The 25,257-nt window shown below is 45.9% G+C and overlaps 1 protein-coding gene and 5 non-coding genes across 9 annotated transcripts in view; all 6 read right to left on the minus strand.

The window, feature by feature from the left end:
- Positions 1-13,721: 13,721 nt before the first annotated feature.
- On the minus strand, positions 13,722-13,813 carry LOC141095039 (small nucleolar SNORD12/SNORD106). The gene has a single exon (XR_012233262.1). It is a non-coding gene; the product is annotated as a small nucleolar SNORD12/SNORD106 (small nucleolar RNA).
- A 187-nt stretch (positions 13,814-14,000) lies between these two features.
- Positions 14,001-14,092, minus strand: LOC141095037 (small nucleolar SNORD12/SNORD106). The gene has a single exon (XR_012233261.1). It is a non-coding gene; the product is annotated as a small nucleolar SNORD12/SNORD106 (small nucleolar RNA).
- Positions 14,093-14,264: 172 nt separating this feature from the next.
- On the minus strand, positions 14,265-14,356 carry LOC141095040 (small nucleolar SNORD12/SNORD106). The gene has a single exon (XR_012233263.1). It is a non-coding gene; the product is annotated as a small nucleolar SNORD12/SNORD106 (small nucleolar RNA).
- A 1,771-nt stretch (positions 14,357-16,127) lies between these two features.
- LOC141095036 (small nucleolar SNORD12/SNORD106) lies at positions 16,128-16,219 on the minus strand. Its single transcript, XR_012233260.1, has one exon. It is a non-coding gene; the product is annotated as a small nucleolar SNORD12/SNORD106 (small nucleolar RNA).
- A 186-nt stretch (positions 16,220-16,405) lies between these two features.
- On the minus strand, positions 16,406-16,497 carry LOC141095041 (small nucleolar SNORD12/SNORD106). The gene has a single exon (XR_012233264.1). It is a non-coding gene; the product is annotated as a small nucleolar SNORD12/SNORD106 (small nucleolar RNA).
- A 7,813-nt stretch (positions 16,498-24,310) lies between these two features.
- The window catches only part of STAU1 (staufen double-stranded RNA binding protein 1), a 44,105-nt gene continuing 43,158 nt past the window's right edge, over positions 24,311-25,257 (minus strand). For all 4 annotated transcript variants that reach the window (XM_073580520.1, XM_073580519.1, XM_073580518.1 and 1 more), the window contains one exon: positions 24,311-25,072. In XM_073580520.1, coding sequence (XP_073436621.1) covers positions 24,985-25,072 — 88 coding nt within the window. In that variant the 3' untranslated portion in view covers positions 24,311-24,984. The remainder of the gene's footprint in view (positions 25,073-25,257) is intronic.

Raw genomic sequence — 25,257 nt, forward strand, 5'->3', positions numbered from 1 at the left:
GGGAGGAAATTGCGTCCATAGAGACTAAGGGTAAACCCCCTTCAAATCGGAAGAAAATGGCCGCCGTTGTTAGGGGAGGAGATTGCGTCCATAGATACCAGAAGTAAGCCAGCTTTAAACTGGAAGAAGATGGCCGCCGATAAACAGGCAGCCAGCGTCTATGTTGCCTAGAGATGACACACTAATAGTCATGTGACCGGGAAAAAAAAATGGTCACTCCCCACACTGCAGAGCTGCCATTATATTACTAAGCAACAGCACTAAAAGGAAGTAAAGAGATCACTAAAGGAAGTTCTCGATCATATTGTGTAACAAAAACAGGGGTAAGGATACTGAATAACTGATGCTGTGTAAAAAGTCAAAAGCGGTAACTGATGCACGAGTAGCCAGGGGAAGGCAGGAGCACCAGGAGGGACGCGTCATGTCTCCTGGCGACATCTTTCTGATCTGGCAGGGTACCCCTGATACTCTGAATTCATTCATGGTCAGTCTGAATAATAATGACATGAATATACATTTGACTCATTCCGTGGATTTCAATTCGGTTAATTTTTTTGGATGTCACAATTATGAGATGTGAATAATGTGTTACAAACTGATATCTTCTGTAGACCAACGGCAGTAAACGCATTATTACATGCTACATCAGCCCATCCGCAATCAGTTATTAAATCAGTTCCCATTGGTCAATTCCTCTGGGTGAGGAGAATTTGTTCATCTGATGAGATGTTTGAGAAACAAGCACTTGATTTAAAGGCGAGGTTTTACACTAGGGGTTATAGTCGACGGGCATTCTTAAGAGCGAAGCATTCGTCCCGGAACTCACTACTGTATACTAATAAAGCCAAAGAAACAACAAATAAAGTGAGGTTCTTTACAAAATACAATGCCCAGGCAGACTCGATTAGGGTATGTTTGAGTAAGGCATGGCTCATTCTGTGTGCTGACCCTACCCTGGCTACATATTTGCCAAGTAAACCACAGATAACCTTTCAGCGTTCAGATAATCTGCGTGACTATGCGGTTAGGAGTTTTTATATGCCAGCTCCAAAACCGACCTTTTTAGATACATTTCCTAGTAAAGAGGTTGGTTGTTATCCATGTGGTAATTGCGTTGCCTGTTCGAATATAGAACGGACTAAAACGTTCTTTAATCAAGATGAGACTCGAACTTTTAATATCAGACAACACATTACATGCACTTCCAAGGCAGTTGTGTATTTTGCAGTATGCCCATACCAAAAGATTTATGTCGGTATGACCATAAGACAACTTAAAATAAGAGTCCGGGAACATGTTCTTGGTATTAAAGCAGCGGCTGGTGAAAGTGATATTAATGCCTTAAAAACAATCCCAAGGCATTTTAAACAATACCATAACTGCAATAGTTCCAAACTAAGAGTCCATGGAATTGATACGATAGCCACCAATATAAGAGGGGCTCAAGTCAGCCGTAAACTTGGACAATGTGAGACCAAGTGGATTTGGACCCTCAAAACGGTCCAACCACTTGGTCTAAATGAAAATAAGTTTTGTTCCGTTCCTCTGACTGTCATCAAATATTATACACTGTTGCTGATAGATGTATTTATATGCACCTATTAGAGACAAGTAGTTATATATTTTTAATATTTATTCAATTTTTTCTTTTGCACATTATTTTAAATATTATTACCGTACATATATCTTAGGATATATTTTTTATGTGTTATATGACTGATTACCTTTTTACATGTGCTGTATATACTGTGTCAGTATTAGTTATCTAATTATTTCTTTATTTTATTATATTCTTAGTTTTATACCAATTCTGGATACTATCTGATATCAAAGTGGATTGTTATTGACATCCTTCCAGATTTGCAGTCCTGTTGGATGAAGTTCTCTGAATTCTAAATGGATGAAAAATATCTTATACATGAGGTTATATTTCTACAGAATCTAAAATTATCTATGCATATATTTTTTATTTGATAATGTGTATAAGCATTGTATTTATCACTATGTGCTATCTGATAATATAATATATGATTTTGTAATATTTCTATTTATATTTGTATATATGCTTAAATAATTTGTATTGTTATAATATTCTTTTATTTTTGGGCGTATAATATGTAGCGGTTGGTCTTAATACCTATATATAGAATTGTGGTAGATGTAATTTGTCTAGCGTGGCACGCGCGGGTGGCGGTGGTACGAGGTGGTTCCATCTGTGGTCGCGTCTCTATGTTCCCTGGTATGCAAAAAAAATTTGCGACCAGGTGACATGACGCGTCCCTCCTGGTGCTCCTGCCTTCCCCCGCTACTCGTGCGTCAGTTACCGCTTTTGACTTTTTACACAACATCAGTTATTCAGTATCCTTACCCTTTCCCCCTCCCCTGTTTTTGTTACACAATATGATCGAGAACTTCCTTTAGTGATCTCTTTACTTCCTTTTAGTGCTGTTGCTTAGTAATATAATGGCAGCTCTGCAGTGTGGGGAGTGGCCATTTTTTTTTTCCGGTCACATGACTATTAGTGTGTCATCTCTAGGCAACATAGACGCTGGCTGCCTGCTTATCGGCGGCCATCTTCTTACAGTTTAAAGCTGGCTTACTTCTGGTATCTATGGACGCAATCTCCTCCCCTAACAACGGCGGCCATTTTCTTCCGATTTGAAGGGGGTTTACCCTTAGTCTCTATGGACGCAATTTCCTCCCCTAACAACGGGGCAGTTGATATCTGATAGGTACAATTATATAGACCTTCCGGTTATGCGCAGTACACAGCATTTAGGATCTTTAGGTTTATTGGTCAGTTCTTTGCACACCCTTTTTTTCCTATTGGGCCTTAGTTATATACAGTGGGGCAAAAAAGTATTTAGTCAGTCAGCAATAGTGCAAGTTCCACCACTTAAAAAGATGAGAGGCGTCTGTAATTTACATCATAGGTAGACCTCAACTATGGGAGACAAACTGAGAAAAAAAAATCCAGAAAATCACATTGTCTGTTTTTTTTTCATTTTATTTGCATATTATGGTGGAAAATAAGTATTTGGTCAGAAACAAGCAATCAAGATTTCTGGCTCTCACAGACCTGTAACTTCTTCTTTAAGAGTCTCCTCTTTCCTCCACTCATTACCTGTAGTAATGGCACCTGTTTAAACTTGTTATCAGTATAAAAAGACACCTGTGCACACCCTCAAACAGTCTGACTCCAAACTCCACTATGGTGAAGACCAAAGAGCTGTCAAAGGACACCAGAAACAAAATTGTAGCCCTGCACCAGGCTGGGAAGACTGAATCTGCAATAGCCAACCAGCTTGGAGTGAAGAAATCAACTGTGGGAGCAATAATTAGAAAATGGAAGACATACAAGACCACTGATAATCTCCCTCGATCTGGTGCTCCACGCAAAATCCCACCCCGTGGGGTCAGAATGATCACAAGAACGGTGAGCAAAAATCCCAGAACCACGCGGGAGGACCTAGTGAATGAACTGCAGAGAGCTGGGACCAATGTAACAAGGCCTACCATAAGTAACACACTACGCCACCATGGACTCAGATCCTGCAGTGCCAGACGTGTCCCACTGCTTAAGCCTGTACATGTCCGGGCCCGTCTGAAGTTTGCTAGAGAGCATTTGGATGATCCAGAGGAGTTTTGGGAGAATGTCCTATGGTCTGATGAAACCAAATTGGAACTGTTTGGTAGAAACACAACTTGTCGTGTTTGGAGGAAAAAGAATACCGAGTTGCATCCATCAAACACCATACCTACTGTAAAGCATGGTGGTGGAAACATCATGCTTTGGGGCTGTTTCCCTGCAAAGGGGCCAGGACGACTGATCCGGGTACATGAAAGAATGAATGGGGCCATGTATCGTGAGATTTTGAGTGCAAACCTCCTTCCATCAGCAAGGGCATTGAAGATGAAACGTGGCTGGGTCTTTCAACATGACAATGATCCAAAGCACACCGCCAGGGCAACGAAGGAGTGGCTTCGTAAGAAGCATTTCAAGGTCCTGGAGTGGCCTAGCCAGTCTCCAGATCTCAACCCTATAGAAAACCTTTGGAGGGAGTTGAAAGTCCGTGTTGCCAAGCGAAAAGCCAAAAACATCACTGCTCTAGAGGAGATCTGCATGGAGGAATGGGCCAAAATACTTACAACAGTGTGTGGCAACCTTGTGAAGACTTACAGAAAACGATTGACCTCTGTCATTGCCAACAAAGGATATATTACAAAGTATTGAGATGAAATTTTGTTTCTGACCAAATACTTATTTTCCACCATAATATGCAAATAAAACGAAAAAAAACCAGACAATGTGATTTTCTGGATTTTTTTTTCTCAGTTTGTCTCCCATAGTTGAGGTCTACCTATGATGTAAATTACAGACGCCTCTCATCTTTTTAAGTGGTGGAACTTGCACTATTGCTGACTGACTAAATACTTTTTTTGCCCCACTGTAAATAAGCACCTGTCTCTGATAGGCGCCACCCTCTGACGAAGGCTTAGCGCCGAAACGCGCGTTGGGGCAGGGCGTCCTATTCCAGGTGACCAGGAGCAGTCCAAGCAGTATTTACTGTAAGTTAACACTTTCCTCACGTGTGGTTTCACTTTCATTTTGCACTGCTCTACTTGGTTTACACATACACGCATTCTATAGGGACATTTTCGTTGTCTCTTTCTATTTTTTACATATGTGGATAGGCACATTGACATTTTGTGTAACAATATAAATTTGCATACACATTTTTTTCAGTTGCACTGTGAAGTTTGTCATTGCATTATTTACTGATTCTTTGTATGCACTTTATTATATATTATGGTTTCTGATCACTTTATTGCACATATATATTTTTACTGTTTGGATATAATTATGTTCTGCACCAGTATGTGACATATAAGTTATACACCTGGATGGTACCGCCCTTATCTATATAAATTTTAGCATATATATATATATATATATATATATATATATATATATATATATATATATATATATGTACCTGATTTTAAATTAATTTTTATTTTTTTATATTTTAAGCATTTTTGGATACATATCATGATATATTAATAAATATTATTTTTAATGGGACTTATGGTCGTATGTGATCTTTTGTGTGTTGGTTTCGAGTAAAAATTGCGACTGTTCCTTAATATATGTCCAGCTACCGGTTGGTTTAAGTACCAACATTACTTTTAGTAATCAATAAGGTCTCCTTTCTTTTTGTGTGGTGGTTCAGCGGATGCCAGCCTAGGCAGAAGAATCTTGCAGGCGGCAGTGGTGAGTTCTCCGACCTGAAGGAAGTTTCTGTCTTTTCCCACCCCAGGGACTGCTTTTGGACGTCTCACGGTTCCTGTGTCCCCCAATGAGATGAAAGAGAAAACAGGATTTTGGTTGCTTACCGTAAAATCTGTTTCTCAGAGTCTTCATTGGGGGACACAGCGCCCTCCCATGATTTTATTACGTGTAATGAATATATGATGACTTACATGATAATGTCTCCTCTTACTGCTTTTTCACTAACTGATTGTCCTACAGCCAGTCGGAGGGGCGTATACTGTGAAGGCGGAGTTTACTTTTTTCATGCATAGTGTCAATCTCCTAGTGACAACAGCACACACCCACGGTTCCTGTGTCCCCCAATGAAGACTCTGAGAAACAGATTTTACGGTAAGCAACCAAAATCCTGTTATCTCATACCTCATAACCCAGGTAAGAGCACCAACCTCACATATTAAGCCTCTATATGTTGTAGCTCCATATTTTTATGTGCAGAAAACATCAGCTATAACAGCAGGAGGAAACAAACTCTAAACTATGTTGACACTTTGCATTTTGAGTTTTATTTTTGCAATTTTATGCAAATTAAAAGCAGCTTTTCACAGAACCAGCAAAAGATTTGGGAAATCATGCATATGCTTGTCCCCCACCCCCTCCGAATTGACAAACTGCATTTAGGAAATCTGAACCGTCGGCTGCTTTTTTGCAAATAAAACTGAGCATTTACTGTAGACAAAGCACACATGTAATCTACACCGAAGAAACGCTGCAAAAAATGCAAATAAAACGCAGAAAAAATAGAATTAGTCTTACTGGTAAATCGGTTTCTAGGAATCTTCCATCGACAGCCATAACAGAGGATGTCTCCCTGCCCTAATGGGGGACAGGAAATGCACAAGAGGTTAAATAACCCTCCCCTTCCTGCTACCTCCAGTGTTTTTTCTGGACACACTAGCATGTATAGTTACCACCAAACTGCAGGAATCATCCAATAAGAGTATCAGATAGGGAAAGAAATTAGTGCTGTCGTGGAAGGTTCTTAGAAACTGAATTACCAGTAAAACTAATTCTATTTTCTCTAGTCACCTTCCATGACAGCCATATCGTAGGAATACCAACAACTAATTTCTTAGGGAGGGACAACAGCCTGCAGAACATGTCTCCCAAACGTTAAATCCCTGTGGAAATTTAGTCTATAATGTCTGGTGAATGTATGGACAGACGACCAGGTGGCGGCACTGCATTTCTGCTCAGAAGATGCATTCCCTCTTTCTGCCCACGATGTTAATACTGAACGAGTAGAGTGGGCTTTCAGAGATGTAGGAGGAGGAACGTTCTGTCACGAGTAAGTGAGGCCGATAGCTTGCCTGATCCAATTTGCGACTGTATTTTTTGCCGTCTTTTTGCCTTTATTCTGACCGGAAAATTGAATGAATAAATTCTGGTCAATCCTCCAACTCTCCGTCTGCTGCAGGTAGAAGAGAACCACCCTACAGACATCGAGGGTGTGGAAGACTTCTTTCGCGTTGGAGGGCTTTGGACAGAAGGAAGGCAATACAATGTCCTGGAACCTATGAAAGTTTGAGACTACCTTAGGCATAAAGGAGGGATCTAATCTTAGGATGATGCGATCCTCCGTGATGGTCAAGTATGGCTCTTGTATTGACATAGCCTGTAATTCTCTTATGCGCCTTGCGGTAGTAATTGCTACCAAAAACACAGTTTTCAGGGTTAAGCTTTTTAGAGTCATGGATGACTGAGGCTCAAACAGTTCCTTGGTCAAGCCTTTGAAAACTAGGTTCAAGTCCCAGCGGGGAACCTGACTATGGAGTTTAGGACGGATTCTAGTTGCTGAGGTCATGAATCGTTTGACCCATCAATGGTTTGCCAGATCTTGATCTTAAAATGAACTAAGAGCTGACACCTGAATCTTCAGTGTACTAGGTGTGAGTCCTAGATCTAAGCCGTCTTGAAGAAACTCTAAGATCTGTGCGATATTAGGATGGAAGGGGTCTGGAGTATCTGGGGAACACCAAGATGAAAATTTTCTCCAAACCTTCCTATAAATGGCGTTAGTCACTGGTTTTCTACTTTTCTGTAGAGTTTGAATCACTTTCTCGGAAAGGCCTTTAGAATTCCGGCATCAGTAGCCAGGCCACAAGGTTCATTTTGTGCGGGTCTGGGTGCAATAGAGGGCCCTAATGAAGGAGACTGACCCTCTGGAGCAGAAGTATTAGGCCTTCCTGGGCCATGTTCCGTAGATCTCCGTACCAGCTTCTCCCTGGCCACATGGGAGCCACCAGAATTGTAGTGACTTGCTCTGCCCGTATCTTCTGCAACGTTCTCGCTATCATGGGAATCGGTGGGAAAGCGTAAGCCAGATCGAACTGCCACTGATGGGAGAAGGCATCTACTCCCCATGCTCCGTCGGTGGGACTGAGGGAAAAAAAATGTTTCCACCTTCGCGTTTTGACCTCTGGCAAAAAGGTCCACATCGGGATTTCCCCACCTTGACACCAGAGACAAAAACTAGGCACCATTCCCCAGGATGAACGTCCTTCCTGCTGAGGAAGTCCGCCTCTGCATTAGAACAAGTAGTTGCAGCCAACAGCACACAGATGCATTGTCCGATGCCCTTAGATGTACTGCTGATATGGACAACAGATGTTTCTCTGCTCAGGAAAAAAATTCTTGCTGCCACTAATTTTAGGTTGAAGTATTTCGTGCCTCCTTGGTGTCGGAGGTAGGACACTGTGGTCACATTGTCTGAGCAGACACGTACATGATGATTTCGGACAAGGGTTGATGCTGCTTTCAACACCTCCTCTACTGCTTTCAGTTCACTCACATTTGAGGAGCTGGCTCTAACATCTGGGGGCCATACCCCCTGGAAGTGTGATTTCTCCACTATAGCACCCCAGCCTCTCTGACTGGCGTCCGTGGTGACGATTTTTAGAGGGAGCTTATCCCAGCTGACGCCCCGCTGGAGGTTCTGGTAGTCCAGCCACCATAGGAGGGAAGCCTTCACATGACCAGGAAGGGAGATTCTCTTGGTCAGTGTATTCCGATACTTCTTCGAACACCGGAGTACATAGGACTGAAGAATCTGAGTATGGGCTTGAGCCCAGGAGACAGCTTGGATGCACGCTGTAAGTGAACCTAGGAAGGACGTTGAGTCCCTCAGGGTTGGAGATCCTCTGGACAAGGTCGAGTTGCCGTTCCCTGGGTAAGAAAGATGTTCACTTTTCTGAGTCCAGGAATATCCCTAAGAACTTCTTCCTTGAAGGTCTGACTTCTCCAGGTTTGGGATCCAACCCAAGGACTGTAAAATCTCCAGCGACTTCTCCACATCTTGGTTCAGGCAAGTTATGGATGGAGCCACTATTAGAAGGTCGTCTAGGTATGGGACAATGCAAATCCCCTGCTGGCGAATGAAGATCATTGCCTCTGCCATTATCTTGGTAAACACTCGAGGGGCTGATGACACCCTCAACGGCAGGACATTGAAGTGGTAGTGGTTGACCTGGGAAACCACAAACCTGAGGAATTTCCTGTGGTCTGGATGAATCGGGATGTGATAGTAAGCGTCCCTCAGGTCTATTGTGGCCATCACCCAATTCTGGCCTATGAGGGGGATTCCTGACTTGACAGACTCCATCTTGAATGGTCTGTACTTTACCACTTGGTTCACGGGTTTTAAGTTTATTATAACTCTGTGCTTCCCTGAGGGTTTTACTACTACGAAGAGGCGAGAGTAGTGGCCTCTGCCTATCTCCTGTTGTAGAACTGGGGAGATCGCTCTTGCTTGTAGAAGAGTTTTTATGTCTGACAGCAAGAATTTTTGGAGGTGCGCCTGTAGAGAGGTCACTCTTAGGCACTGAGGGGGGAGGACTCTCAAATTCCAACCTCAGCCCGTCGCGAATGGTGCAGAGAACCCATTGGTTTGAGGTTATGGATTGCCATTGATCTATGAAATTAGAGTCTGCCCCCGACCAGAGAACGGTCTTTGTTTGTCCGTTTTATTATGTTGTTGTTGGGGGGGCAAGACTATTTCTGCCCTTACCTCCTTTTGGATAACTCCACCGGCCCGTTTTGCCCTTCCCCTTGAATTCTCTCTGGGAGGACTGGTCACAGGGGGTACGAAAAAATCATTTCCTAGGTTTCTTTTGTTCCGGAAGCGACTTCTTTTTATCCGTGGCTTTCTCCAGGATATCATCCAGAGCTGGGCCAAATACATAATTCCCCTGGAAGGGAATCGCACAAAGTTTTGTTTTTGACGTAGTCTCCTCCCCAAGATTTCATCCACAGTGTTCTTCTGGCTGATTTGGAGAGGACCACAGATTTTGCTGCTACCCGGATGGATTCAGCAGAAGCATCAGCTAGGAACCCTGTCACTTTTAGTAATAGGGGGAGAGAGTCAAGGATTTCTTCCCTGGAGGTCCCCTGAGTGAGGTGATCCTCCAGCGTACGCAGCCAATGGAACAGGGACCTGGCTACACATGTAGAGGCTAAATTGGCCTTAAGCAGAGTTGTGGAGGCGTCCCAGGATTTTCTAAGCAAACTATCTTCCGATCCATGGGATCCTTGAGCCGAGACGAATCCTCAAATTGAAGAGCCGTTCTCTTAGTTACCCTGGACACCTGCACGTCCACTTTAGGGACTTCTCATAGGGAGCAATCTCCGTCCAAGGGAAACAGATTTCTCAGTTCTGAGGGGACACAAAGTGGAGGGCCCATTCCTGCATAACCAGATTTCGGATATTTTCGTGAATGGGAAACCCTTTTTGGTCTTTGGGCTTCAGTCCCCCAAACATCTCATCCTGTATAGAGTATTCCACTTCCGCCTCTTCCAATCCCATAGTGCCCCTCACCATATTAACTAATTCTCCCATGTCTTCAGACGGGAAGTAGTATTTCTTGTTCTCGGATTTGGGGGTGGAAGTGGAACCCTCATTTTCCCATGCATCCTCTGAGTTAGAGGTATCAATTTTTCCTGAGTCAGATTCCACCGGTGCCGTTTTCCTTTTCCTAGTAGGAGGGGGCTGTGGTGTCAGGGTCTGCGAAATGGTCATCATAGAAGTTTCATCTTCTTGTCTGATGAGTTTTTATACTGTCCAGTAGGGAAGGTTGCTCTGCACGTAATACATCGTCCGTGCAGGGTTGACAGAGCTTCTTCCTATATGCCGAGGGAAGTCTGGCACCACACACACAATTGCGGCTTGGTTTCTTTTTAGGGTCAGAGGCCTTGTCTCCCTAAAACAGAGAGAAGGCATACTAAGTCACCTCAGAGACTACCCGGACAGAAAGGGGGGGACCCATCCCGCTACTTACAGGAGGGTGAACGCTGGGCTCTGCAGAAGCAGGCAGTATGGGTTTGTCGCCGTCCATGGTCAGTCTGTCAGCGTCACCTGTACAGAAATATCCTTACCAGGACGCACCCAGACCAGGATTTAAATAACCGAGGTCCATCCAGCGTGTTCTGTACTCCTCCTCCCCTCAGTCCACAGGTGGGGGTCATTCCAATCACCGCTCCTTCACAGCGGATTCTCCAGCTGTTCAGTGGCCGTCCCATCCCCCCACGGGGTTGCTGACTCCGTCGGGTGACGCCCATCACCCCCCCCCCCCATGCAAGGGTCGGCAGTGTTCCAGCCAGCTCTGATATGGGCCCCGTATCGCTGTCAGCGGCCCAGTAATGCAGGCCGTGCGTGCATTCCAGCCTGGAACGCAGGTGGGAGGCAAACCGGAAGTCTGGCGCCGGTCCAGTCGTCACTTCCGGTGCACATGCATGGCTCTGCCACATGGGGAGGATGCCGGGGAGCTCAAAGAGGACCCCCGCCGCACATCACCGCCCCGCTTTACCCCAGAGGGGTCACAGGAGGGGCAGGCAAGGGTCCTGAGTCCAGCAGAAGCGGAGACGGGAGCAGCCTTTAGACGGAGAACAGAGCCCCCGACCGTCGGCCGCCCAGCATACAGTAACGGTGCTATGTGCACACGCTGCGGATTCACCTGAGGGTTTTTCCGCGTGAATCCGCAAGTAAAACCGCAGGTAAAGTGACCTGCGGTTTACCACCTCTATCTTAAAGGTGTGAAACCGCTGCAGAAGCCACACCAACAATTGACATGCTGCGGTTTGTAAACCGCAGCGTGAGCACAGCTGATTTGAAATGCCATAGGCTAACATGGTACTGTACCATGTCTGCGGAACTTTTCCGCAGGGCCAAAAACACTGCAGAAACGCAGCAGAATCTGCAAAGTGTGCACATAGCCCAATAGTGCCTCCAGTCACGACAGCATTATCCAGACCTCTTCATGCCCCATAGGGAACAGAAAAACCACTGGAGGTAGCAGGAAGGGGAAGGTTATTTAACCTCTTGTGCATTTCCTGTCCCCCATTAGGGTGGGGAGACATCCTCCCATATGGCTGTTGTGGAAGGTGACTAGAGAAACAGGTGATCAGTTTTATTACAAAGAACAGGTTTTGGATATGTGTAAACATAGCCTAAGAGTGCTACGACACATTCTGGCACCAGTTCGTCGGTTCCATCAGGGTTTACGCCAAAACTCCCTGCAAAACTGGACTTGGGCGTATGTGCCAACAGGGCGAATGTGCGCTGTTGTGCACAATTTTCAAGCATGTACACCTACTGGGGAGGACACTCAAGACTACTACATCTGAGTGTTCGCCTCCATTAGACGAACACATCCGAAAACTATGCACAGCAGAGCACACGTTGACTCAGTCAGCACCACTATAGCTTATGACCCAATCAGCGCATACGGCAGAATCATTTTGCGGTAGGGGTGAGACAAGCCCCGAATGGATCAATGATCGGGTGCCAAGACACAGCGCGAGGGCACGCTTCAGGTCAGATTGCAGTATTTTCTGCTCTACGTAAAACTTTTTTTGTTTTCTGGGATTTTCCACTTGACATTGCGTTTCTAGAGTAGGCAGTTAGGACAGATACATGCCCAATAATTCTGTAATACGACTTCACTGCTGCCGATTACCAGACTTTGCAGCAATTTTGTCTGCCGCCAGTTTCCAATTGTTTGGCTGAATCATCAGTGTCCGAAGTGTGTGAACAGGGGCCTGAATTATTCACCTGACAGCGCAGGATCGTGTCTCTGAAATATTGATACGGGAAGATGTCGTTACATGTAACCAGAGTGAGGGTCAGCGAGCGTCCAATGCAGAGGATGCTTACAGGTTACATGATGACATTTACACACTATACAATGAATGAGAGCAAAGACATGGGGGATCGCTTGAAGCAATCATAATATATGGAACAGTTGGCTGAAGCAGTGTCCCTGCCAGATTGATTTGCATTTTTATTAATTTCCTATACTGTCACGAGTACCATCGATGGAAAGGACAAAGGGAAGATGTTGCACCTCACTGCTTGTTTCTTTTGATTGCATAATTGATATTCACCAGCAGGTGGCGCTGTATGCATCTTGTGTAGTCTGTGCAGCGCAATACAACAGCTCTAAAAACCAGGCGCTAGGTAAAGGTTTGGAGGCAGCACCCCCTGCAGGCAGCTTAAGGATATACATGCACATTGGATACCCAAATGAGCAAGCTCAGACTAGCAACCATTGTGCTTACTGCACCCCAGCAATACAAGTGCTCTACATGTGCAATACCTGTAAAGTACAACTGTGTTTCACGCTCCGTACACCAAGCGCAACATGGAAAACATTGTTTGCTGAAAATATTGTAAACCGATTGCCCAGATAACAGAATCCAACATGCAGGACAGGCTGGGGACCCAGACAGACACAGAGGCAAGTACTAGCATAAATAATTTATTAATTCACTCATCACAGCAGAGGGTCGCCTGTACACAAATATATTGATGGCAAGAGTGTAAGAAAACATCTGCTCAGTCACTGGTCTCCATCATAAATGCAGCTTCTGGAGCGTCTCTGCTTTCCCCTCACTTGGCGCACACCTGTAAGACATGCCATGAGATACAGAAGTCTCATCTGGCTTAAATATCTCCAGTCACCACGATCGATCTGCTGGGGAAAAAAGCTTCAGTCATCACCTACGACAGGCAGCGATGGATGTTCCCCAGCATCGATGACCTACCCTGATCCTCCATCACTGCAGACAGCACCACTTCTACAGCTCTTCCCATCACTGCGCAAACCTGCAGAGCAAGACACCATGAGCATAACATGACACCAGCCCACCGCATGCACCCATTCCCCCACTAGTGATCAAACACTGGTTACAAATCAACATGACCAATCTGATGGTGGTTCTACCATCACATTCACTAAGCTACAAATCCCAGCAGCCTCAGAACTTACCTTTTCATGTCCATAAAATGGAGTCCGACCTCCGCAAACAAGACGCCATTGCCTGTGGATAAACAGGAAACAAGACTTTGGTTACCTTAGGTGTCTCACACATTGTGGGGGGCAGGAATGGTTGGCAGGGTAATGTATCAGACTAGACTGGCTATTAAGCATCACAAGTCACCAGGGTCGATCTGATGGGGAAAAAAGTTCTGTCATCACGTACATCAGCCTCTGTTTCACTACAACTCCCAGCAGATCCAGAATAATGAAATCCAGCACTTACCAGCTCAGATCTCTGACTGCGGCCTCCGAGGACAAGACGCCATCACTGCGGATAAACCAGACACGAGAGTGACTACAGGGATATCTGTACATTTCTGTGAGTGGAGATAACAGGCAAACATGGAGGAGGGGAGGGCGATGTATCAGACAAGACTGGCTAATAAGAGTCACTGGTCACCAGGGTCGATCTGATGGGGAAAAAAGTTCTGTCATCACGTACATCAGCCTCTGTTTCACTACAACTCCCAGCAGATCCAGCACTTACCAGCTCAGATCTCTGACTGCGGCCTCCGAGGACAAGACGCCATCACTGCGGATAAACCAGACACGTGAGTGACTACAGGGATATCTGTACATTTCTGTGAGTGGAGATAACAGGCAAACATGAAGGAGGGAAGGGCAATGTATCAGACAAGACTGGCTAATAAGAGTCACTGGTCACCAGGGTCGATCTGATGGGGAAAAAAGTTCTGTCATCAAGTACATCAGCCCAGAGGACAACCACCCCCATCCTTCCATAAAAGCTTCTCACCATGTAAGGTCCCTCGTGCAGGTCAGAGGGGCAGTAAGCGCACGGGTCACAATCAATTGTTCACATTAACCTAAGATGGGAAAATTTACATGTAAGTATTCAGAGACAGGACTACAATCCCAGTCATTACACTGGCTACCCATCCACTCCAGAATTCAGTATAAACTTATTATCCTCACCCACAAAGCTCTCCATGGCTCAGCACCACCCTACATCTCCTCCCTTGTTTCAGTATACCACCCTACCCGCGCGCTCCGTTCTGCTGATGACCTGTGGTTAGCATCCTCAATAATCAGAACCTCCCACTCCCGTCTCCAAGACTATACACGTGCTGCGCCAATTCTTTGGAATGCACTTCCCAGGTCAATACGATTAGTTCCCAATCCCCCACAATTTTAAGCGTGCCCTGAAAACGCATTTATTCGCCTTAACACATTAACCTAATCTATCCCTGGGTGGCAATGTCAAAAGTTTTACCATAACCAGGTTCCCCATATCATGTTCCCGCATGCTTTATGCATCTATTAGCCCTCTGTGTCTGTACTGTTACACACTTAACATTATGGCTGGTCCATACAATCAGGGCAACTGTTACCACCCACCTTTCGTGTCTCCCCTTTTTTCCTCAGACTGTAAGCTTGCGAGCAGGGCCCTCATTCCTCTTGGTATTTGCTATAATCTATGTGATTATTGTTATGCTGTAATGTCTATCGCCACTACAAATCCCCTCTGAAATGTAAAGTGCTGCGGAATATGTCAGCGCTAAAGAAATAAAAATTTTTATTATTATCCCTATCAGCTATTGATTAGCAGTGTCCAGCACAATGAAACCACTGACCACAAGTGAGATGTGGGTCAACAAGAGAAGCATTCACCGCGTATTGGCACATAAGTGAAGCACTGTGTGTTATGAAGCGCTACTTTTCCCATCTCTGCTTGCTGTCAGGAAGTGGAAGCATTTACAGACGCCAAACCCCCCACTACCGTAGAACGGTGCCCTGCTGCAAGAGGATTAGACTGGCACTTTTCACGTACAGCCATGAGACTGCACTGACCACTACACATGGCTAGACCTGTTCTCCTGGACACAATAACCCCTTGAGCTTTGCACCAGAGATAGCGACAAGAGAACAGTCTACAGAGGGAGCACATAATTTTCCAGACTACACAGCTGAGGGGTTGTTACAGTGTACATGTGCGCTGAAGGCTGGAACAGGTCGCTCCTGTCCCAATTGCTACAACACATCAGTACGGACAGTATTAGGCTTTGGGGCTACACTGACCCCATGTGCTGCCAAAATCTTCAATGCAAGAATGATGGGATTTCTGCATTTTTTTTTTTCTTACAGCAGATTCCCTGTATAAATTCTACCTGTTGCACATTATCTGTGAATGCCTCCAGCACTGTCTAGCCCTAATGTATTCTTACGCCGCCTTAGATGGGAGAACATCGAAAGGGACATCCAGGCTAAAACGTTTTTATTTTCTGACAGCAAGCAGAGATCTTATAAAATAATGAGGTAATAGAACCTCTATGAGGTAATAGAACCTCTATGAGGTAATAGAACCTCTATGAGGTAATAGAACCTCTATGAGGTAATAGAACCTCTATGAGGTAATAGAACCTCTATGAGGTAATAGAACCTCTATGAGGTAATAGAACCTCAGAACATTTTAGAGCTGGGAGCAGCGGCCATGATGTGCGGTCACCAGGCCACACACATAGGAGGCCGATGTATCAGACAAGACTGGCTATTAAGCATCACAGGTCACCAGGGTCGATCTGATGGGGAAAAAAGTTCTGTCATCACGTACACCAGCCTCTGTGTCACTACAACTCCCAGCAGACCCAGAACTGGGAACCCCAGCACTTACCAGCTCAGATCTCTGACCGCGGCCTCCGAGAACAAGACGCCATCACTGCGGATAAATGACACGAGAGTCACCACAGGGTTATCTGTACATTTATACACTACAGAGCGGCCATAACAGGCAAATATGGAGGAGGGCGATGTATCAGACGAGACTGGCTAATGAGAGTCACTGGTCACCAAGATCGATCTGATGGGGAAAAAAGTTCTGTCATCACGTACACCAGCCCAGAGGACAACCACCTCAACCACATCACCTCACAGAAGGGCCCTTACCACTGCAACGAGGGAAGCCAGATCCGCGCTCCATTGCTCTCCTATAAAGAAAATGATGGGAGTATTACTAGAATGCCACTACCAAAAGGAAACAGAGCAGCCAAGATTACAGCTTCCAACAATACACGTTACACCGGGGAGAGGTTACAGAACTCACCGGACAGGGAGCGCGAGCCGTGAACACGGCATGCCTGGCAGGACAAAGAGGCCGACGGAAGCTGCGCAGGGACTTTATAACCCCCGTCTGCTAGCGCGCATGCGTCTTGTGGAAGCACTTTCTGCGCAAGCGTGTTTCAAGCGTCTCGTCGACGAGCTATTTGTGCATGCGCAGTACACATTCCAGCAAACTCCGCCCTCAAGTCAAACTTCCGCTCGTTAACTGCATGTAGCGAGTATATGCGGTGTGCAGCGAGTGGAGGCTGCAGACACGTACAGACGGGCAGCAGGGGTCGCTGTTTGAGTCTAGTGTGCCTTTTACAATTTCGCCTCCTACTGGCTGACGTGTTAGTGTGACGCCTTTGCTCTCTGTTATCAGCCTTATTTTTTATTATTGATTTTTCTTTGCACAGTGCTGTTAGGGGAGGCAGCTGCTACCACAATGGAGCCCAGAGGGTGCCCAGCCCCAAACAGAAGTAGGATGTAATCCAAGGAACTGGTCACCAATGCGTCTACTCCATAGTAGCAGGCGTATAACCACCCCCATCCTCTCAGGCTTCCTGCAGAGTATTCACAGCTGGGGTTTGGTCGGGTCATTAACCCTGTGGCCGCCTAAGCGAGGGCTGAGGCGCTGGGCACTGCTGTAGGTCGGGTTCTGTGCCTCCCACGCTCCAATTTCAAAACGATAGAACATTTAGGTTATGATCCCCAACGGGGACAGTGATAATAACCTCTAAGGCTATGTGCAGACGGCGCGGAATTTGCGGCGGAACTGCAGGTCAAGTACAGTACCATTATTGGCTATGTACTTAAATCCGCTGTGCACATGGTGCAGAATTTTCCGCGCAGATTCAAATCTGCAGCATGTCACTTTTGTGCGGATTTCCTGCAGTTTTCCACCTGCTCCATTCTAGGAATCCGCAGGGCAAATCTGCACAAAAATGCAGAGAAGCCACACAAAAGCTGCAGGTCTTTCTACCTGCGGATTTTGGCAAATCTGCGCGTAAAAATCAGCAGCACCTTCAAGAACGTCTGCACACAGCCTAAAGCGTTTGAGAATATTTAAAGACGAGGTCAAAAATATGTTGCTCAACACCATGTAAAATCCTGGCACTCCCGATTCTGCCGCTCTTTTCCACTTTGCTCTGTGTCGCTCCGTTGCAGAGATATTCCCATTTCTGTCCTCTAGCGCAGCATGTGAAATCTGCTTGTAGTGCAGCTGGGCGTTTCTTCAGTCTTCTCTGGGGTGTGTGCTTTCTCCCCTCTCCTACAGTCTGCCAATCAATGCTCAGCAGTGCTGGAGACTGATAGGCTGTTAGAGCAGCTGCTGAGCTGTGATTGACAGACTGTAGGAGAGGGGAGAAAGCACACACCCCGAAAAGTGTCTGAAAAAATGCACAGGTTGACTAGATTTCACATGCTGTGCTCCAGCAGAAACAAATATGAATATCTTTGCATTGGAGCAACACAGTGCAAAATGGAAGACAGCAGCAGAATCAGGGGAGCGCAGGGATTGCTTTTTTAACAAGGTATTGGATTCCGTTTTTTTCCTTTGGGAAGTTACAGGTTCTCTGTAAGCAAGCATGAGAAAGTATATCCATTCCCTCCCCCCTGGAGCCCCTGATGGAGCCAGCACACCACTATGCCTTCAGTAGAGTAGCTGAAGACATTAACGTGAGGCTTAAATTATTCAAATCGCACTGTGGGCATGATCTAAATGTGTGCGAACCCAGGGAGTCTAAGATAAGGAAGATGCTGCAGGAGACAAGCGCGGCAGAGTCATGGAAACTGAGGATTCGGAGGTATTGCTTACCGACTCCACAGCCCTGCAGGATACACCAGCATTTTTTTGTCCTTAAGTGTCTTTTTGGTCATTTTTAGCCACTGGTGGGCACCTGCCAAGTGAAAGTCGCTGGAAGAAGGATCCGTCCTAATCCAATGCTCCAATAGAAGAGCTGACAAATGCCCTTTGACATATTTCTCTTACATTCTCCATACTCATGCATGCTCAGCTTAGCCGAGCATGTCTGTAATGGGAAGTGAGCAGTCAGCTGTGGCCAGACACCATCGTGCTCCCTAGACTTTGCTGATAGCAGCCTATCTTCCCTGAAAACCAGAGGATCGAGTGTATACATCTAAAAGCCCCATACACATTAGATGAACACTGCCAACCATCTGGGGGCTTACCAACTACCCCTCCAAGTCTGTCTGCTTGATTGCAGCTCAGTATATTTTTCTCTAAAAAACGCTCCCGAATTTCAGAGCACACACAGTTTATGCGCCAACCACTCTCATCTTGACATTTTTTTCTTTTTTCCCTTCCCTTTTTCCAAGCTGCCATAAAACTTTTTTTGTGACAAATACAAAGTCTCTTTTTTTGCAAGACCAGATGTAGTTTTGAACGACGCAATTCATTTTACCACATCGAGTAAGAAATGACAGAAAAAAATTTCAAGTGCAGTGAAACTGAAACCCTCTCACAATGCGGATATTGTTTTGTTGGGTTCTATTTTTGTGTGTCAATTTTTTCCTCGTTACAGCATTTACCAATTTGGTTAATTTTATATTTTGATTGATAAGACGTTAATGTGACACCAAATATGTATTTTACATTTCTGCGTTTTTAATTTGGGTTAAAAGGGTAGACCAAATTCAAAAGATATATATATATTTTTTTACTTTTCACTTTGTTGGTCCCCTTTAGGGGAGTTAACCCTGTTTGCATTATATACAGAAACTAGTTGAAGAGCCCGGCGCTGCCCGGGCATAGTAACTAACTGTGGTTAGTTATAACAATTATCCTCCATCCCATAGTCCCGTGCCCATATACCCATCATACATATTCACGATCCCATAGTCCCATGCCCATATACCCATCATACATATTCGCCATCCCATAGTCGAGTGCCCATATACCCATCACACATCCTCCATCCCATAGTCCCGTGCCCATATACCCATCATACATATTCTCCATCCCACAGTCCCATGCCCATATACCCATCACACATCCTCCATCCCATAGTCCCATGCCCATATACCCATCATACATATTCTCCGGGTGGGGCTTGATACGCACATAGTTTCCCTGTTATGTAGATAGGGGCATTATGACATCATGAGGGGCGGGGCTTCACGCGCACACACTTTTTCCCCAGTATGTAGATAGGGGCAAAATTGTTTGGTAAATTGGAACGCGCGGGGTTAAAATTTCGCCTCACAACATAGCTTAGGACGCTCTCGGGGTCCAGACGTGCGACTGTGCCAAATTTTATGGCTGTAGCTGCGACAGTGCGGATGCCTATCCCGGACATACACACATACATACACACTTTGAGCTTTATATATTAGATGCCATAGTATTGCTGTATATAATAAGAGTCAAGTGACTCCCATGATGCTCAGCTTGTGGGTCTACTCCACAGAATTAACGTGATTGGCACGGGTGCCTTCAGTCGGCCCCTGGCTGTCATAGCAAACCATTTGCTCCCCGCAAGTGCCTTACAAAAGGGGGGGGCTGAAGGGCACCGGATAACGGTGCTTAAATCCTGTTATTAGGGGATGACAGCGTCATTTAAGAGGTTAACAAGTAGCGCTAATTGCTGCTGTTAAAGGCAGATGCCAGTTATGTAATATAGTGACAAGTGACCTGTGTGGAGCAGGCTCAGCTCCTGAGACCGCTACAAATACCTAGACACGCTCAAAGACGTAATCATTCGTGAAGAGGGTAAAGCGCCGGCCGGGAATTTTAAGGAGAGACCTGACGAAACTGGTGTGGCCCCTGGCTGGCTTCTCCTTTGATCGCTCCAGGTGGTTGACAAGTCTCTTGTATAGATGAGTACCTGCGGCTGCATGACAGCAGCAACCCATGCAGGAATTGCCTGTTAGGCAATCCCTTCATGTGTTGCGGCGGAGAGTCAGCCGGTCCTGCAGAAATCATCTGACTGAACAAGCTAGTCCAACGCAGCAAAAAAAATCCTAAATCACGATCAGTGTAAAGCTAGCCACACGTTAGAATAAAGCCATCCAAACCCGCTAGTTTCAGTCAGACTGGCCTTCTAACGCATATGGAGGCCTCCAGATGCTTCGTGCAAAAAGGATACACACTTGTAATCAGAGGGGATAAGCCTCCTGGTAACCACCTGCTAGCCTCTCTATTCAGAAAACATATACACTAGGTTTGCCAGAGAGTATATGTATGATGGTGGAAGGGGGTCAGGAGTGAGAGCTGCATGACGGCATTATGTAAAGTATAAGGCTGGACTAAGCAGTCCTAGAGGAAGGTAACGGAGCCGTCAGTACTCTGTGTGCTGCCATATAGTGTACACTCAGGGGTGGATTAAGTGTAGCCAGGGCCCCGGGCTGTTCAGACTCTGTGGGCCCCCCGGTCATGTGACGGGGTCGGGAAGTCACTAGTTTTCATGGCGCATACTGTGCGTCAAGGAGCGGGAAGGGGTTAAATACCGAGGTAAAAAACTCAGAAAATACACGTGTGCACGAGGCCTCACAAATACTGAAGTAAAAAACACCAAATACTCAGCGTGTCCATGAGGTCTTACAAATACTGAGTGAAAAACTCACCAAATGCTCAGCATGGGCACGAGGCCTTACAAATACTGGAAGGCTTCCACCCAACATCTAGTCCTGACTCACCCGTACCTAACTTCGAAATCAGCTAATAGTCTGCAATCACCTGACCTGGACCCATGACCTGTCAGACAAGTTACTTCACGAGTCACACAGAGGCTTCTGCTTCATGAACTTCCCCAGATAGAAGCAGCAGCCTCCGGTGTGCAGCCTGTGGCCGGATACACAGGAAGAGACGCTCCTCGTCACAGGCTGTGCCCAACATGGCAGCAGAGGTGTTAACGCCACAGACAAGTCGCCGTCTCCTCACACACTGGACACGACGCTGCATCTGCCGACGAACAAGTGCACATTGCGCAATATTAGTCATGTCCCAGATGTTCAGCATGTGGAGGACCAAGGGGGGACAAAAAAGACCCCAGGATTGGAACAGGAGCATGGGAAAGTGGACGGTGGTCGGAGTGGCAGGGTTTATATAGGGGTCGGAGTAAAAAAAAAATATATATATATATATATATATATATACACACACACATATACACACACACATATATATATATATATATATATATATATATATATATATATATATATATATATATATATACACACACACACACACATATATATACATACACACACACACATGCACAATCCTCAGGTTGCATAACTTTCAGCAAGGTCAAAACATTTCTCACAGTAGGCCAAGAAAGAAACGTGGCAGGAATAAAGTACACCTCATAGTAACTTATGTGTGAGGCAGAGGTGACAAGACCCGCCATCTCGTGCCCACCTTACTAGAGGTGCCCACTGCCCATATAACAGTTGATGGAAACAGACAACTTCCACTATGATGATTGGTTACCGGACGCCCGACCACACCCATTTCACAACTAGTCACACCCATGTCCACGCCACAACCACACCCATTTAGCACTGCTGATCACACTGACTGGTACTGAGGAAAAGAAAGAACAGAGAGAGAGAAAAGAAAGAAAACAGAGAGAGAAAGAAAGAAAGGAGAGAGAAAGGAGAGAGAGAAAGAAAGAAGAAAGAAAGAGAGAGAAAACGAAAGAACAGAGAAAGAAAGGGGGAAAAAAAGAGGGGACAGAAAAAAAGAACAAAGAGAAAAAGAATGGGTAAAGAACAGAGAGGGAGAGAGAAAGAGGGGGAAAGAAAGAATAGAAAGAAAGAACAGAGAGAAAGGAAAACAGAAAGAGAAAGAAAGGTTAGAGGGAAAGAAAGAGGGGAAAGAAAAAGAACAGAGCGAAAGAAAGAACAAAGAGAAAGAAACAGAGAGAGAAAGAGAGAAAAATTCTATAAAGATACTATACCAGTCTGGCTCACATTGTAGTGCCCACCTGAGCCTCCTGGTGCAGAACATGATCCACTCACATGGCAGACATCCCCGAGTCCAGGGCGATCCCACTGTCTGCGCTGTCGGAGGAGGACATGGTGATGGATCTGAAGCATTCCCTGAAATGCCTCCATGGTTCCGTCGAAATTACCTAATTTACGGTCAGTTTCCAGAACGTCACTTCTGGTGGAACGTCACGTGCGAGTTTTCAAGTGCTCCTCGGAGCTCCGCCGTGTACTCCTGTGTCCGCGGGAGAAGTCAGCTCCCGGTCGGGGCAATGGCGCAGACTCTCAAAATCTGGAACGGTTGGGAGGTATGAATGCTCCCCATCATACACCTTGTACATGCATGGCTCCGCACACCTCATACACACACGGTTCCGCATTGTATGCCTCGAACACACACGGCTCCACTCAGTACACACATGGCTCTGCGCCGTAAACCTCGTACACATGCGGCTCTGCTCCATACACCTTGTACACACGCGGCCACGCTCTGTAAATCTTGTACACATGCGGCTTTGCTTCATAAACCTCGTACACACACGGCTTCGCTCCGCTCCGTAAACACACGGCTCAGCTCCGTACACTTTGTACACACACACCCGGCTCCGCTCCGTACACCTCGTACACATACGGCTCCGCTCTGTACACCTCGTACACATGCGGCTCCGCTCTGTACACCTCGTACACATGCGGCTCCGCTCTGTACACCTCGTACACATGCGGCTCCGCTCCGTACACCTCGTACACATGCGGCTCCACTCCGTACACCACGTACACATGCGGCTCCACTCCGTACACCTCGTACACATGCGGCTCCGCTCCGTACACCTCGTACACGTCCTACACACGCGACTTCGCTCCATACACCTCGTACACAAGCGGCTTCAGCTCCGTAAACCTCGTACACACACGGCTCCGCTCCGTCCACCTCATAAACCCCTCCTGACCCCACACATAATTGACCGATTCAGCACGATGACAACCAGCACAGCAGAGTCCTGCATAGTTACATACATCGAGGGCTGTGCGTGCGCACAGGACCTGTGATGAGGTCACAGGAGGGGAGGAGTCAGGAGTTACATGATCAGGGCCTCCGACTGAGATGCCTGATCATGTGACCCGACTCCTCCCCTCCTGTGACCTCATCACAGGTCCTGTGTGCACAGAGCAGGGATCTATCAGTGAGGGGCTGCGGTGGCCGATGGCGGATTATAATGGGGCAATTTACCCTGGGCTGGTGGGCCCCCCAACACTACTGGGCCCTGGGCTACCGCCCATATTGACCTCATTATCCACCACTGTGTACACTCCACAGTTGTCTAGAACTGCAAGCGATCTTAGCTGAGTGGCATTAGCGTTCATATTGGAGCGGGGTATCCAGAGAATGACCTGAATTGGAATGTGACGTGGACCCCCAGACATCTCTACCTCCATCTTCTTACATTAAGTGACTGATTTGCAGCACTATATAACTACAGGCAGCAGCCAGGGGGCTTAATCTGTTATACACTGGCAGGGCCAATGGCCATCCACCCTCCAAGGATGCTCCACTGGACACATCGTCACAGTAGATCGGCCGAGACTGTGCCACTCATCCACATAAAGAGGACACAGGTCTGGAGACCAGAATTGCAGTAAATCACCTTTTTTGAGATGTCGATGAATTTTTTAGTATTTTTTTTATTTTTTGTGACAAACACTAGTAACTTACATTCCATGGGGAGAAAAAATTCCAGCGTAAACAATGATCTGAAGCGATACCGGACGTGTCGAGCTTTAAATAGACATTAAGGTACTGTACGTGCAGCGATGGCAGCACGCAATTCACACATCTAGCAACATTGCTTAAAAAAACAGAGGCCTTTCTTCAGCCCCACATGGAGAGGTTGTGGTGTAAAGCACACGGAGAAATGGGAAGTTAATGAATCCAGTAATGGGAAATGGGTTGGGGGAAGGGTGGGCGATCTCGTTTCCAAAACTGCGACCTCAAACACTGCCCGGGGTGCAAATCAAACAAGTCACATGACTACAAGGGGCATCATTTCTACAATTTATCACTTTTTTTTCTCTCTTTTAGGGATTCGCAAAAAAAAAAAAAAAAAAACTTTTAACCACAAAAGCCATTAAAAAAAAATCCTAAAAAAAAAAAAAAAGGAGACTGTCTCTGCCACACACGAGGATATGTCCCGTTCATGAAATGCTTCAGAGAAACAAAAAATTAATATTCTTTTTTGTTTAAAAAAAAAAAAAATATCAGATTTTCTACTTTGAAATTCTTAGGGGACAAACAAATAAAAAGGCGGCAGCGTTTATAACCACAGTTATGTGATCGCCTCAGGCCGTGCTGTCCACCGCTTGTCCCAGTGGGTTCGAAGTTGCCACTTTCAGGAGGGGGTCACTTTCCATCTCTGGTTTGCCGCACCTGCACAGGAATAAAAGCCATGAATAATCAAGTGCATACAAGACCCCGGGCCACAGCCTGGATAATCATCAATCCCTTAGATGCTGCCTCTTCCCCATAATAATATCACTGTGTGCCTGGAGGTGGTTACATGATACACGCTGAGGTGCACACTATGTAACCTATACATTCCCATATTAGTGACC

Source organism: Dendrobates tinctorius, unplaced genomic scaffold, assembly GCF_039654945.1.
Source record: "Dendrobates tinctorius isolate UK_male_01 unplaced genomic scaffold, ASM3965494v1 ptg000065l, whole genome shotgun sequence".
Classification (NCBI taxonomy): Eukaryota; Metazoa; Chordata; class Amphibia; order Anura; family Dendrobatidae; genus Dendrobates; species Dendrobates tinctorius.